The following is a 16,863-nucleotide window of genomic DNA, read 5'->3' as shown; positions in this document are numbered from 1 at the left end:
TATCTGGCTTCCTGCCGGTCTTCTTCCAAGGTCATTGTAAGGGAAGGGATCTATTTAATGTTGCACTAAAAGGCCTATCTATGTGTTTATATGTGTGCGCTGCCATAAGGGATAAAGGAATGATCAGCAGGTCTGACACACGGGTTTATCTTAGTCCCTACAACTATTTAACACACGAACATCCTTATATGTTCACAGGTATACTCTTACCCCGACAAACCACCTAAAAAAACACAGAACTTATTACAGGTAGATTCCCTATCGCGACAGTCGAAGCATGTTGCCTATACAGATCTAGCTGGCTCTAGATATTCCTTTACCCCCCGACATAACAATATATATGAATGAAGGCACCTCCTAGCTTTAATGGTGAGCACCATGTGGTCAAGTCATGGGGACTCACTCCTATGGAGGAGGGGTCCAATTGTATGACCATGCATTTTGGCCCTTTGGGGTCAGGATGCATGTGCTTTGATTGACCATGTACTTCAGCCTTTGGGTTGAGGTGCATGTGTATGCCAATGGGACAGTCTTGATGGATGGTGTGCCTTGGCCGTGGGGTCAAGGTGCACGTCCAAGGCTGTTTAAATGTTTGATTTTTAAAACCTTTTTATTATAATTTAAAAAAAAGGCGCCTTCATAAGAGGCAAATAAGCCCGAAATCTGGATTGGCAGCTCTGCTTGATGTTCAGCCAATGGGGACCAAAGAATAAATCTCTGTCTGTTGACAGAGTGGCCGGGCTGAGGCCCTACAGGTGTTCAATGGGATTTAGATCTGGACTCATTGCTGGCCACTTCAGAACAATCCAGCATTTTATCTTGAACCATTCCTGAGTGCTTTTTGAAGTATGTTTGGGGTCATTGTCCTGCTCCAAGACCCATGACCATCAATGGAGACCCAGCTTTTTGACACCGGGTTGAACATTACGCTCCAAAATGCCTTGGTAATCTCCTGATTTCATGATGCCATGCACACATTCAAGGCATTCAGTGCCAGAGACAGCACAGCAACCCCAAAACATCCGATGAAGCATTGAAGCGTGTTGGTTGTGGATTCAGCTTTTACCTGTTCATGCCTTCACTATCTACCTGTTTGTATTGTAACACCTACCTCCACATACACCGTAGTGCTCGATCAGACTTGCCAGAGAGCTGCACGGACCAGGTGACCCACCAAACTATCAAGCCAGACCTTGGTATGGCATTATCCCCCATCCTTATCCCCCATGTATTTTATTAACCCCTCGCTTTCCGTTCCTTTCTTCACTTGCCCCAATCTTCGCTTCCTTGCCCTCTGTGTCTAAGTAAGGGTTGTGTAAGTCTGTAATATCTACGTTTTATGTCCATTGTGTATCTCATTATAGGGCTTCAAGAGTATTGTGCTCAAAAGCTGTGGGGAAAGTGGTGGCGGAGCATGACATATAAACTTTTTTGTTTGTTCAGTGTTATTTTAATTATATATTATTGTTGCATGAAAAACGATATATAAACTAGAGAGTTCATAGAACACCTTACCCTGGACAGTCTTGAAATAAGGGCATGGGCGGGGTCTGCAAGCGCCAAATTTGATTGGTCGTGATGGCGTAAAATTCCGGAATATTTTGTGCAAATAGACTACTGGTAAATAAAATGGGGTTGAAGGTGTCAAAAGGCAATTTGTGGTCTAGTGTTCAAGTATGTGATTCAAATAAAATAAAATAAAGATTTTAAAGGTTGTATAAGAAAACATTTTTGGAAGTTTACCGCCGCTGATGCAGCGTCTTTTACACCACCCTGTCAAACACGTTACATTAGTTCTTCGTGCCTGTTGTTTGTGTCCTTTATGGCATCCTTATAAACAGTAGGTTTCCTGTTTGGAATGATTTTCAAATTTGTTTCACTGCCAGACAGGCAGACAGAGTAAAAAGGTATCCCACTCCTCTTTGCTCATGCGGATCGGGATGAATTCAGACCCAATGTACTGTGTTCAAAATATAACTTGCAATTCATATTAAGCTGTTCCTTTCGTAACTTTCGTAGTTTCTCAAGGAACACAAAGAGGCACAATTGTTCGGGAACTTACTCTTGGCACGGTCTTGCTTGCGGGAGGGTCTCCAGCAGACGGAGCTTCGCTGCCGATCCAGAAAGTAGACACGAGGGAGGCCCCTTGGGCTGCCCTTCAGCTTGGTCATTGCGCTGCCTGCCTGCATGAGGCTGAGACATCGTTCCACTGCGGGGAGAAGCAAGGCGAGCAATGCGTTTGTCATGCAACATGAACAATGCTCTGGCTTCAGGTATATACAAACACCAGGTGATCAGGAAGGGTATGCAATGAAAACAGTGCTTCAAAAGCCACGATCAATATGATGCAGAACAAATTCAGTCATTCCGCCGAACAACATTTTATGGCAATTTGGTTCATCAAAACTCCCAAACCCGTTTATCTGTTAATTGTAACCGTCCAGCAGCGATATCAGTCTATTTCGTTAACAAATTGTTTATGATATGGGCATGAGCAACAGGAAAAGTTTACTTATGTCTGCAACGGTGAAGCTAATAGACCATAACAACAATAGCAACTAGACCTATATAGCAACATAACAAATAGCGACATAAATAGCAACATAACAACAATGGCAATAGCAACATAACAACAAAGCAACTAGACCATAACAACAACAGCAATAGCAACATAACAACAAAGCCACTAGACCATAACGGTCTAGCTTTAATCTCCTGCGATGAAGCTAACTCCGAGGGCCTTTCACTCACTCAACGCAGGCAGGTTGGTGGTCTTTCTGTCTTCTACCGACTCCTCTCCGGCCTTGCTCCCCCAGCTCTCTCTGTGCTCTGTCCTCCAAATATTCCTACAGGTCGCACAAGATCTGCCTGCAACCCTCTTATGGTTAAACTGCCAAAATCTGGGCTCTCTGCTCAGCTTCACTCTTTCATTCCCCTTTTCTCCCACCTCTGGAACAAACTCCCTCACTCCCTTCAATCCCACTCCTCCCTCCAGGTCTTTAAAACAGTTGTTCACCACCATCTCTTATCTTCCCCCATCCAAAACCTTGATCTTTTCTTTACATTTGGCTGTCCAAGACCGAGGCCAGCTAAAAAAAGCACGACAAGGACAATTATTAGGCTGTCCAAGATTTAGGTCAGCTAAAAAAGCATGCGCTGGACAATTATTTGGCTGTTCAAGACAAAGGTCAGCTAAAAAAATCGTGAGCTGGACAATTATTTTGCTGTTCAAGACCGAGGTCAGTTAAAAAAGCATGTGGCAGACAATTATTTGGCTGTCGAAGACCGATATCGGCTGAAAAAGCGCGTGGCGGACAATTATTTAACTGTCCAAGACCGAGGTCAGCTTAAAAATGTGCGGCGGACAATTAGTTGGCTGTCCAAGACCGAGGTCAGCTAAACAAGCATGACGTGGACAATTATTCACCTGTCCAAGACCAAGCTCAGATAAAAAAGGCATGCGGCAGACAATTAGTTGGCTGTCTAAGACTGCAGTCAGGTAAAAATGCATGTGGCAGACAATTATTTGGCTGTCGAAGACCAAGGTTAGCAAAAAAAGCATAAGGTGGACAATTATTTACCTGTCCAAGACTGAGGTCAGCTAAAAAAGGCGTACGGCGGACAATTATTGGGCTGTCCAAGACCGAGGTCAGCTAAAAATGCATGTGGTGGACAATTATTAGGTTGTCCAAGACCGAGGTCAGCTAAAAATGCATGTGGCGGACAATTACTAGGCTGTCCAAGACCGAGCTTAGCAAAAAAAGCATGAGGTGGACAATTATTTGGCTGTCCAAGACCGAGGTCAGCTAAATAAAATCGTGTGCTGGACAATTATTTGGCTGTCCAAGACCGAGGTCAGCTAAATAAAATCGTGTGCTGGACAATTATAAGGCTGTCCAAGACCGAGCTTAGCAAAAAAAGCATGAGGTGGACAATTATTTGTCTGTCCAAGACCGATATCGGCTAAAGAAGCGTGTGGTGGACAATTATTAGGTTGTCCAAGACCGAGGTCATCTAAAAATGCATGTGGCGGACAATTACTAGGCTGTCCAAGACCGAGCTTAGCAAAAAAAGCATGAGGTGGACAATTATTTGGCTGTCCAAGACCGAGGTCAGCTAAATAAAATCGTGTGCTGGACAATTATTTGGCTGTCCAAGACCGAGGTCAGCTAATAAAAATGTGCGGCAGACAATTATTTGGCTGTCCAAGACCGAGTTCAGCTAAAAATGCATGTGGTGGACAATTATTGGATTTGGCTGTCCAAGACCACGGTCAGTTAAAACAGCGTGTGGTGGACAATTATTTGGCTGTTCTAGACCGAGGTCAGCTAAAAAAAATGTGCGGCGGACAATTATTTGGCTGTCCAAGACCGAGTTCAGCTAATAATGCATGTGGTGGACAATTATTGGATTTGGCTGTCCAAGACCACGGTCAGCTAAAACAGCGTGTGGTGGACAATTATTTGGCTGTCCTAGACCGAGGTCAGCTAAAAATGCATGTGGTGGACAATTATTTGGCTGTCCTAGACCGAGGTCATCTTAAAAAATGTGCGGCGGACAATTATTTGGCTGTCCAAGACCGAGGTCAGCTAAAAATGCATGTGGTGGACAATTATTTGATTTGGCTGTCCAAGACCACGGTCAGCTAAAACAGCGTGTGGTGGACAATTATTTGGCTGTCCAAGACCGAGGTCAGCTAAAAATGCATGTAGTGGACAATTATTTGGCTGTCCAAGATCGAGTTCAGCTAAAAATGCACGTGGTGGACAATTAGTTGGCTGTTCAAGAGCGAGGTCAGCTAAAAATGCATGTTGCAGACAATTATTAGGCTGTCCAAGAACGAGGTCAGCTAAACAAGCATGAGGTGGACAATTATTCACCCGTCCAAGACCAAGCTCAGCTAAAAAAGGCATGCGGCAGACAATTAGTTGGCTGTCTAAGACTGCGGTCAGGTAAAAATGCATGTGGCAGACAATTATTATTTGGCTGTCGAAGACCAAGGTCAGCAAAAAAAGCATAAGGTGGACAATTATTTACCTGTCCAAGACTGGGGTCAGCTAAAAAAAAAGGCGTACGGCGGACAATTATTGGGCTGTCCAAGACCGAGGTCAGCTAAAAATGCATGTGGTGGACAATTACTAGGCTGTCCAAGACCGAGCTTAGCAAAAAAAGCATGAGGTGGACAATTATTTGGCTGTCCAAGACCGAGGTCAGCTAAATAAAATCGTGTGCTGGACAATTATTTGGCTGTCCAAGACCGAGGTCAGCTAAATAAAATCGTGTGCTGGACAATTATTTGGCTGTCCAAGACCGAGGTCAGCTAAATAAAATCGTGTGCTGGACAATTATTTGGCTGTCCAAGACCGAGGTCAGCTAAAAATGCATGTAGTGGACAATTATTTGGATGTCCAAGACCGAGTTCAGCTAAAAATGCACGTGGTGGGCAATTAGTTGGCTGTCCAAGAGCGAGGTCAGCTAAAAATGCATGTTGCAGACAATTATTAGGCTGTCCAAGACCGAGGTTAGCAAAAAAAGGCATGTGGTGGACAATTATTTGGCTGTCCAAGACCGATATCGGCTAAAGAAGCGTGTGGCGGAAAATGATTAGCCTGCCCAACACCGAGTTCAGATAAAAATGCACGTGGCGGACAATTATTTGGCTGTCCAAGACCGAGTTCAGCAGAAAATGCATGTGGCAGACAATTATTAGGCTGTCCAACAGGGTGGAAAGACTTCGGATGGCAATATTGCGCGCAACAAACACGGCGTCAAACAGAAACATTTGAACACAATTGCTTCTCAAGGCGTCTGCGCTGGTAATGCGTGCGAAGCACATGATGGCACTTTAATCTGCATCGTGCGATCACAAAGTCGGAATGATACATCGTGTTGTTCATTTGTTCATATTGTGGAAAGGGAGCGAAAGAGCAGCTGTCCGAATGTAATGCAAGCTGCAAGCTCCGAGCAGAGACCATTAACTTTATGTAATCTTGTCCGTGTGTGTTTCCAGACCGCACGCAAAAATGCGATGATGAAATGACTTACCTTCGCTCTCCTGGGAAGGTTTCAAATCCTTAGAAGTAGCCATGGCTACGTTTTGGTGGAGCACAGTTTGCCAAAAGCTATAACGAGCTAGCCCGCATGGTCGGTCGTGCGAGACAGATGCTCGGACAGAGGAGTGCACCACCCGTGATCTAGTCCCTCTGACATGCCGGTTGTCGATGTCCAGGGGGGGGGGGGGGTAAAGGGGCGGGAGAGTCACTCCGAGCAACCTGTCCGCCTAATGCCCGAATTCACGGTACTGTGTCTGCAGTACTATTCCGATAACCACCCAACTCCATCCCTTTTTACCTATCCCCTCCCTCTCCCGTCTACTGCACCGCTCTCCGGCCTCCATCCTCTCACATGAACACCGGTAATTGGGCACAACCAAGTAGGAGTGCAAGTCGGTGAGAGTGCGCAGACATAGAGCGAGTGCATCGACGGGACCCGCTCAGGATCATGCTCGTCCTAGGGTGGATCGTGTGCCTAGACGATCGTGATGGTGGATCAGGGCACGACCGTGTTCCTGTAGATCATGGGTGGACGATGACGACAAAGCATTTGTATTTCGAGTAAAGAACGGTCTTACCGATGAAGGTGAGTAATTACTAAGGTGTGCAGGTATGAGGGACCAGGGAGCAGCGCAGACACACAGGCAGTGGCACAGCGGTCGCAGATAGAACCACATTGATCACATTTACAGCCGCTTTATATGTGGATCGGTCCAAGGAGTAAAACATCTCCAAATTAACGGCGCCAATTGACCTGCTTGGCAACGACTTACATCCCCCTAACATTCGCTAACACCCCCTAACATTCCCCACACAAACATCCCCCAACACCCCCAAACACTCCACCAACACCCTCCCTAACACCCCCACGAACACCCCCTAACACACCCCATAACACCACCCCCTAAGCCCCTAACATAGCCTAACACCTCACTAACACCCCCCTAACACATTCTAATACCCCTCTAAAACATCCCACAAACCTCCCCCAACACCCCCAAACAACCCCCTAACACTCCACCAACACCCTCCTAACACTTCCCAACACCCTCTAACACTTCCCCTAATGCCACCCCCCAATAACCCCCTAGCACCCCACTAACACCCCCAAAGATCTCTCTAACACCCTCCCTAACACCCCACGAACACCCCTATTACACACCCCATAACACCACCCCCAAGCCCCTAACATACCCTAACACCTCACTAACACCCCCTAACACATTCTAACACCCCTCTAAGACACCCCACAACACCACCCCCCAACAACCCCGAACACCCCCTATCACCCCACTAACACCTCCCAACACCCCCTAACACCTCCCATAGCACCACCCCCAACAACCTCCTAAAACCTCCTAAAAACCCCTAACACACTCCTAGCACCACCCTAACACCTCCTAACATCTCCCAAACACCTCCCTAACACCCCCGTGCTGCACTGCAGCTTTCTGTAAATCGATCTTGGCTGGTGAGGGCTCCACCAACGGCGGCGGAGATGTGAAAAAGTATAGAGAGCAGTTGGAGTAAAGGGAGCGGTTAGAGTAAAGGAAGCGGTTAGAGTATAGGGAGTGGTTAGTGTATAGGGAGTGGTTAGTGTATAGGGAGTGGTTAGTGTATAGGGAGCAGTTAGAGTATAGGGAGTGGTTAGAGTATACAAAGCGGTTAGAGTATTGAGAGCGGTTAGAGTATAGGGAGTGGTTAGTGTATAGGGAGTGGTTAGAGTATAGGGAGTGGTTAAGGCACTACTGGGACCAGTTAAAGCAGAGGGAGCGGTTAGAATATAGGGAGCGGTTAGAGTATAGGGAGTGGTTAGAGTATAGGGAACGGTTAGAGTATAGGGAGTGGTTAGAGTAGAGGGAGCGGTTAGAGTATAGCGAGTGGTTAGAGTATGAGGAGCGGTTAGAGTATAGGGAGCGGTTAGAGTATAGGGAGCGGTTAGAGTATAGGGAGCGGTTAGAGTATAGGGAGCGGTTAGAGTATAGGGAGTGGTTAGAGTATAGGGAGTGGTTAGAGTATAGGGAGTGGTTAGAGTATAGGGAGTGGTTAGAGTATACAAAGCGGTTAGAGTATTGAGAGCGGTTAGAGTATAGGGAGTGGTTAGTGTATAGGGAGTGGTTAGAGTATAGGGAGTGGTTAAGGCACTACTGGGACCAGTTAAAGCAGAGGCAGCGGTTAGAATATAGGGAGCGGTTAGAGTATAGAGAGCGGTTAGAGTATAGGAAGCGGTTAGAGTATGGGGAGCGGTTAGAGTATAGGGAGTGGTTAGAGTATAGGGAGTGGTTAGAGTAGAGGGAGCGGTTAGAGTATAGCGAGTGGTTAGAGTATGGGGAGCGGTTAGAGTATAGGGAGCGGTTAGAGTATAGGGAGCGGTTAGAGTATAGGGAGTGGTTAGAGTATAGGGAGTGGTTAGAGTATAGGGAGTGGTTAGAGTATAGGGAGTGGTTAGAGTAGAGGGAGCGGTGCAATTGAAACAGAGAAACAAAAATGTTAAATAAGAGCACCGTGAGAATGACATAATGGTCTGTAAGAAGTCATTGCACGTTCGTGTTACGTCATTCCACGTTCGTGTTACGTCATTCCACGTGCGGCCTCGGAGGGTAAAAATGGTATTTTGAGCCGCTCCATTCTCTGGGTGGTGGGCGGGGGATGTTGAGGATCGTGGGGAGGTCTTGAATGGGGAAAGGGGTGTAGGGAGAGGCGAAGGGGCCCAAAAAAAGCTGAAATTGATGTTTCGTCACCACCATGTTCGTAGTTGCAGACGTTCGACTCCCTCCTCGGGACAACTCGGTTGGCGTGTAGCCTGCGGTTCCTACGGGGTCCTCTCTGTGGGTGCGTCCGTCCGCTCGCGTCCCCCAACGGTCCCACAAACCGCACAACAGGTTAAAGTGCAGCGAGCGCAGTGCGAGCGATTCGCCGCTTCCACTCGAGCCGTGCTGGACCTGCTCCATGATCTGTATCCAAGTGGAACTTTCAATCGTCATTTGCCATGAGCCGGGCCCGGGGCTCCGATGCAAACGAGTCCGCGTCCCAGCGCAGTTTATTAACGCACAGGTTGTAAACCTGGTGCGTTATAGCGTTTGCCTGGGAATTTCGGGCGCTCAAAAGTGAAGCTAGTTTCTGTCACCCATTTCTGTCGCTCATTTCTGTCGCTCATTTCTGTCGCTCAGATGTGTAAACATGACGTCATCAAATCTATATTTATAGGATAGGTTATAGGAGATATATATGTTATAGGATAGGAATATAGGACCCAAATGACCCAGAGGACCCAAATGACCCAGAGGACCCAAATGACCCAGAGGACCCAAATGACCCAGAGGACCCAAATGACCCAGACGACCCAAATGACCCAAATGACCCAGAGGACCCAAATGACCCAGAGGACCCAAATGACCCAGAGGACCCAAATGACCCAGAGGACCCAAATGACCCAGAGGACCCAAATGACCCAAATGACCCAGAGGACCCAAATGACCCAGAGGACCCAAATGACCCAGAGGACCCAAATGACCCAGAGGACCCAAATGACCCAGAGGACCCAAATGACCCAGAGGACCCAAATGACCCAGAGGACCCAAATGACCCAGAGGACCCAAATGACCCAGAGGACCCAAATGACCCAGAGGACCCAAATGACCCAGAGGACCCAAATGACCCAGAGGACCCAAATGACCCAGAGGACCCAAATGACCCAAATGACCCAGAGGACCCAAATGACCCAAATGACCCAGAGGACCCAAATGACCCAGAGGACCCAAATGACCCAGAGGACCCAAATGACCCAGAGGACCCAGAGGACCCAAATGACCCAGAGGACCCAAATGACCCAGAGGACCCAAATGACCCAGAGGACCCAAATGACCCAGAGGACCCAAATGACCCAGAGGACCCAAATGACCCAGAGGACCCAAATGACCCAGAGGACCCAAATGACCCAAATGACCCAGAGGACCCAAATGACCCAGAGGACCCAAATGACCCAGAGGACCCAGAGGACCCAAATGACCCAGAGGACCCAAATGACCCAGAGGACCCAAATGACCCAGAGGACCCAAATGACCCAGAGGACCCAAATGACCCAGAGGACCCAAATGACCCAGAGGACCCAAATGACCCAGAGGACCCAAATGACCCAGAGGACCCAAATGACCCAGAGGACCCAAATGACCCAAATGACCCAGAGGACCCAAATGACCCAGAGGACCCAAATGACCCAGAGGACCCAAATGACCCAGAGGACCCAAATGACCCAGAGGACCCAAATGACCCAGAGGACCCAAATGACCCAGAGGACCCAAATGACCCAAATGACCCAGAGGACCCAAATGACCCAGAGGACCCAAATGACCCAGAGGACCCAAATGACCCAGAGGACCCAAATGACCCAGAGGACCCAAATGACCCAGAGGACCCAAATGACCCAGAGGACCCAAATTCTATGTATGTTTCTATGATGATGTATGTTTTGGTGAAAGTACATAATGTGAATACTAGTAGCAATTTTACAAAAACCATGGCATAATTTCAAATCTTGACCCGAGATGATAATTATGCTACATCATAATTTCCATGTGCCAACCTGGGCGGAATCCAAGTGGATTCACTTGACTTGTTTTATTGGGAACCATTTTTATGGTGAATCGGAACGTGATCTGAGTTCAAACGCACACTTATCAGGAATCGGGATTTCAAAAACACAGAAGCGTCTCCTGATCACGCTAAGTGTGTCTTTGATTTGAATCAAATCCAATGGAGAACGATCTTTCCATTCAAGGAAAATTGGACGAAGCCACGTCATTATTACCCTGCGCTCGCGAAGCAAAAAGCGTGGTTAAACAATCGGGTACGTACGTACGTGTCTGCATTTTTAAAATTCATTTTCTCGGCAATTGTTGGTCCAATTGACACAAAAGGTTGCACCATATGAGCACCTCCTCCTGTAGAAGTTTTCATTAATAATTATGACATCTTAGGTCACGTGGTACTGGCGGGATCATGGAAAAACTTTCCACCTCTATATCTCTGAAACCACTACATGTCAAACTAGATGGTATTCATAGAATACTTACCCTGCGCAGTCAACTTGGTGTGAGCCAACTCTTCTGTTTTTGAACGTTTCTTTTTTTTTGATCCAATATGGCTGCCAGACCACGTGAGCGATGACATCATAAATTTATATTCTCTAAATAATTGTTGCATAGATCTTCCTCAATAAATTTCAAACTGATTAGACTAAGCGTTGTCCCTGTCGAATTATGACGTCATAATTATGGCACCAATGACGTCATCGTTAACAACACATACTCCCCATATGGAGTTATTTACAATGAGCCACGTTTCATTTTTTTTCCATGGAGTGGTTTTGGAGATATAGAGGTGCAACGTTTTTCGTTTTTTCCAAGATGGCGCTTGTAATGCATGACATATGACATCATGATTATCACTAAAATATTCCAAAGGAGGAGGCGCTACTATGGTGAAAATTTAGTGTCCATCAGACCAACAGTTGCTGAAAATTTTAAAATAATGATCGGATGGATAAGTGTTGTATTTGTCGAATTATGACGTCATAACGAAGGCACCGATGACATCATCATTAACATATCTTATTCCCCATGGAGAGTCGGTGACAATGAGCCAGGTCTCAATTTTTCAATGGAGTGGTTTCAGAGATACAGAGGTGTGAAGTTTTTCCAAGATGGCGCCTGTACCACGTGACCTATGACGTGATAATAATCATTCAAATATCCTCCCATGGTGAAAATTTCGTGTCAATCGGACCAAGAATTGCAAAGAAAAAAAATTCATACTGATCGAATCAAGCATTGTACTTGTCGAATTATGACGTCATAATTAAAGTACCATGACATCATCTATCTATAATTCCAGTAATCTCTGTATGTGTGTTTGTTTGTTTGTCTGTGACCGCTGTTTCTCGACAACCACGGGTCCGATATACTTTAAACTTGCCAGGTATATTGCTGGGGACCCGAGGATGTGCCTTTTCAAGGTTTCATATTAATCGGACAAGTACTTACCGAGCTATGTCCAAAAAACGATTCAACCAATCAGAGAGCAGCGAGCTATCGCGTGTGCCGAACGTGGCGAACACACTCTGCCTCGGACGGCACATTTGAGAGCGTATTCATTTATTTCACGTTGGCAAACTATGTTGCCGCTATGTTGGCGTTAAACTATGTTTTAAAACTAATTAAAACCATTTCATGTAAATAGAGGGGGGGGGGGATTGTCACTGTACTCGCAAGCCGTTCGCCGTTCGCTTTGGCGTTGCGAATGGACCAAAACATTTCATGGACCAAACCATTTCATGTAAAGCGTTCGCCGTTCGCTTTGGCGTTGCGAATGGACCAAAACATTTCATGAACCAAACCATTTCATGTAAATAGAGGGGGGGGGATTGTCACCGTACTCGCACCCACGTACCCACGTACCCACGTACGGGCATTGCACCCACGTACGGGCATGCCCTAGTCTATCTATAATTCCAGTAATCTCTGTATGTCTGTATGTCTGTGACCGCTGTTTCTCGACAACCACGGGTCCGATATACTTGAAACTTGCCAGGTATATTGCTGGGGACCCGAGGATGTGCCTTTTCAAGGTTTCATATTAATCGGAGAAGTAGTTACCGAGCTATGTCCAAAAAACGATTCAACCAATCAGAGAGCAGCGAGCTATCACGTGTGCCGAACGTGGCGAACAGACTCTGCCTCGGACGGCACATTTGAGAGCGTATTCATTTATTTCACGTTGGCAAACTATGTTGCCGTTAAACTATGTTTTAAAACTAATTAAAACTAATTTGCGATTCTTTCGCTTTCCTGCGCGTTTGTGCACGCTATGGCGATTTCTTTACCAAACTCCGCAAGCCGTTCGCTTTGGACCAAACCATTTCATGTAAATAGAGGGGGGGATTGTCACCGTACTCGCAAGCCGTTCGCTTTGGACCAAACCATTTCATGTAAATAGAGGGGGGGGGGATTGTCACCGTACTCGCAAGCCGTTCGCTTTGGACCAAACCATTTCATGTAAATAGGGGGGGGGGGGGGGGGTTGTCACCGTACTCGCAAGCCGTTCGCTTTGGCTTTGCGAATGGACCAAACCATTTCATGTAAATAGAGGGGGGGGGATATAATTTTAGATATATATATAGTACGGGCATGCCCTAGTGTCTCCAATTCCACTGCTTCGCCGATGACATCCAGCTTTTCATCTCCACCAAGTCCATCTCCACCGCCACCCACTCTATCCTGACAAACTGCATCACTGAAATAAAATCCTGGCTTCAAATCAACTTCCTCAAACTTAACTATGATAAATCTGAAATAATCATCATTGGCCCAAAAACGCTCACCAAATCCACCCATAACTTTGCCCTCAACATCGACGGTATCCCAGTATCCACCTCCCCTCACATCCAGAATCGTGGCATCATCTCCCTCTCCTTCGACAAATACACTAAACAGATCACAAAGACAGCCTTCTTTCACCTGAAAAACATCGCCCGTCTCCGTCCATCCCTCTCCTCCATGGCTGCAGAAACCCTCATCCACGCCTTCATCACCTCCCGTCTGGACTACTGCAATAGCCTCCTCTATGGTTCACCCTCAACAATCACCAATAAACTCCAATACATTCAGAACTCCGCTGCCCGTCTACTGACCCATTCCCGGACCCGTGACCACATCACCCCCGTCCTTCACAAGCTTCACTGGCTCCCCATCCCCCAGAGAATCCAGTACAAAATCCTCCTCCTGACCTACAAAGCCCTCCATAACCTGGCCCCATCCTACCTGGCTGACCTCCTCTCCAGACACACTCCCACCCGCAACGTCCGCTCTGCTGGTACCAACCTCCTGACCCCCCCCCCCATCCGGACCAAATTCAGATCCTGGGGGGACAGGGCCTTCTCCATCGCTGCTCCCACCCTCTGGAACTCACTACCTCACACCATCAGAGACTCCTCCTCACTCACCACATTCAAAACATCACTCAAGACCCACCTGTTCAACACTGCATTCAACATTTAACCCACAGCATTTAACCCCTGACTATCTCTTCTCCTTCTCCCTCCTTTTTGCTTTGAATATTTCCCTATTGATTCTTGTCTTTTTGCAATTGTTTTTATGTTTTGCTATGCACTATGTTTTGCACTCTTCAAAGCGTCTTTGGGCTCCCTGAAAAGCGCTATATAAAATAAATGCATTATTATTGGCGCTGAGGAAGCGCCTTTAGCGATTGACTTCCAGCCAGTGTAACGCTAATTCCTGTCACAGGAATTCGGAGATCATATAAGTGGGCGTGGCAGTTCCTGATTGGTTCGTGTTGGGGAACGCCTTCTCGCTGCCGACGTGACGTAAATTCGCGCACGCGCACTGGTGATTGGCGCTGAGGAAGCGCCTTTAGCGATTGACTTCCAGCCAGTGTAACGCTAATTCCTCACAGGAATTCGGAGATCATATAAGTGGGCGTGGCAGTTCCTGATTGGTTCGTGTTGGGGAACGCCTTCTCGCTGCCGACGTGACGTAAATTCGCGCACGCGCAATGGTGAAGCTTACTCGATCTTACTCGATCCCATATTACATGTACTTTCATTGCATACAAATTATACTTCCTCCTAGAAATTCCAAGCCCGAACCTCAGCGCAATCCAAGAGGATTCACTTGTTATTATTATTATCATCATTAACATATCTTATTCCCCAAGGGGAGTGCTTGACAATGAGCCATGTTTCCGTTTTTTTCCATGGAGCGGTTTCGGGGATATAGAGGTGCAACCTTTTTCGATTTTCCCAAGATGGCGCCTGTACCACGTGACATATGACGTCATAATTATCATTTTAAAAATTCCACAAGAGGAGCCGCTCATATTCTGAAAATTTCGTGCCAATCGGAGTAACAGTTGCAGCGGAATGGGGCAGCGGAATGGGGCAGCGGAATATATTTTTTTCATACTGATTAGATCAAGTGTTGTACCTGTCGAATTATGTCGTCATAATTAAGGCACCGATGACATCATCATCAACATATCTTATTCCCCATGGTGAGTACTTGACAATGAGCCATGTTTCCATTTTTTTCCATTGAGCAGTTTGGGAGATATAGAGGTGTAACGTTTTTCGAAGATGGCGCCTGTACCACGTGAGCTATGACGTCATAATATTGACGAAAATATTCTACCGGAGGAGGCCCTCCTATGGTGAAAATTTCATGTCAATCGGACCAACGGTTGCCGAGAAAATGATTTTTTTAAATGCAGACACGGCACACACTTTACTTTACTGAAATGCAGACACGTACGTACATGAATGCTTAACCCCACTTTTTCGCTTCGCGAGCGCAGGGTTACTAGAACAATGCGACTGCGTCGCCTATATACTTCAGCATGATCCCTGCCCAAGGTAATGGGTAGATATCCTCGTTGACTGTCCAAAAATTAAACAAGTTTGATTTAAATCCCTTCAGCTGTTTTCAAGTATCACATTTTTACTAGACATGACAGGTTTCACATCGATCGGTTAAGCAGTTTCAGAGAAGGTTTTGTTTTTTGAATATCTGCTTTCAAGCTAATATGGCTGCCAAAAACCACGTGATATATGACATGAAAAATGTACTCTCTGCATATGTATGGGTAAGCGATCACGTTTGTAAAGTTTCATGTTGATCGGATAAGGTTCGTTTTCCTATTCAAGATGGCTGCCAAACCACATGACCTACAATGTCATAATTTTCAAACTATACGCAGCAATGGTGTTAGATGTCATTTGTAAAGTTTAGCATCGATCGGGTAAGCGGTTTCTGAGATAGAATTATTTAATATTTTCCTTCAATACAATATGGCTGCCACACCATGTGATCGATGACGTTTTCCTGATCAATTTTTCATCATCATGCCTAGTGAGTGACACGTGAAGTTTCGAGTCGATCGCTTCAGTGGTTTGGGAGAAGATTTTTAAAAAGGTTTTAGGTTGAATCCAATATGGCTGCCAAACCATGTGACCTATGATGTCATAAATTGAATATTTCAATACAAATCGGTCATAGATCATGTGCATGCAATTTCAGATTTTTAGGATAAGGCATTCAATTAAAACATTTACGGCTGGTTTACCACTTCACCGATGATGTCATCATTATCATGCTTTTGCTCCCCATTGGTAGTAATTGACAATGTGCCAAGTTTTAAATTTTTCCATTCAGCGGTTTCCACGAAATTATTTTTTCATTATCTGCGTTTAATCCAAGATGGCTGCCATACCACGTGAACTATGACATCACAATTAACATAAAATGACATTCTGTCATTTTGTCAAATGATGACATCAAAATGACAAATTTATGACATAAAAACATTCTGCATGGGTGTCACTCCTACCCTGAAAACTTTGTCTCAATCGGACATATGGCTGCTGAGAAAAACAAGGTTTAGCCAGTACGGACAGACGGACAACCTGAAAACATAATGCCTCCGGCCACCTTCAGGAGCGGTGGCATAAAAATTGAAACCTGGCTCATTGTCAAGTACTCCCCATGGGAAATAAGATGTGTTAATGAGGTGTCATCAGTGCCTTCATTATGATGTCATAATTCGACAAGTACAACGCTAGATCCGATCAGTATGATTTGTAGCTCACCTGGAATGAAATTCAGTGGAGCTTATGCGATGGTGCGTCGTCAGTCAGTCCGTCAGTCCATCAGTCAGTCCATCAGTCTGTCAGTCAGTGCGTCAGCCCATCAGTCAGCCCATCAGTCAGTCTGTCAGTCAGTCCATCAGTCCGTCAGTCAGT

The 16,863-nt window shown here is 46.1% G+C and overlaps 1 protein-coding gene across 1 annotated transcript in view; it reads right to left on the bottom strand.

Annotated features, from left to right (window-relative positions):
- LOC137425824 (1-phosphatidylinositol 4,5-bisphosphate phosphodiesterase eta-2-like) overlaps nt 1-16,863 on the bottom strand; it is a 368,966-nt gene that overhangs the window by 263,165 nt on the left and 88,938 nt on the right. Inside the window, exon 2 of the mRNA XM_078775526.1 lies at nt 2,063-2,209. Within this exon, the coding sequence (XP_078631652.1) occupies nt 2,063-2,209 (147 nt within the window). The remainder of the gene's footprint in view (nt 1-2,062; nt 2,210-16,863) is intronic.

The sequence above is a fragment of the Myxine glutinosa genome, chromosome 4 (genome assembly GCF_964187855.1).
Source record: "Myxine glutinosa chromosome 4, kmMyxGlut1.1, whole genome shotgun sequence".
NCBI lineage: Eukaryota > Metazoa > Chordata > Myxini > Myxiniformes > Myxinidae > Myxine > Myxine glutinosa.
Note: the sequence above shows the minus strand (reverse complement) of the source record. Positions and strands in the feature narration are given on the sequence as shown.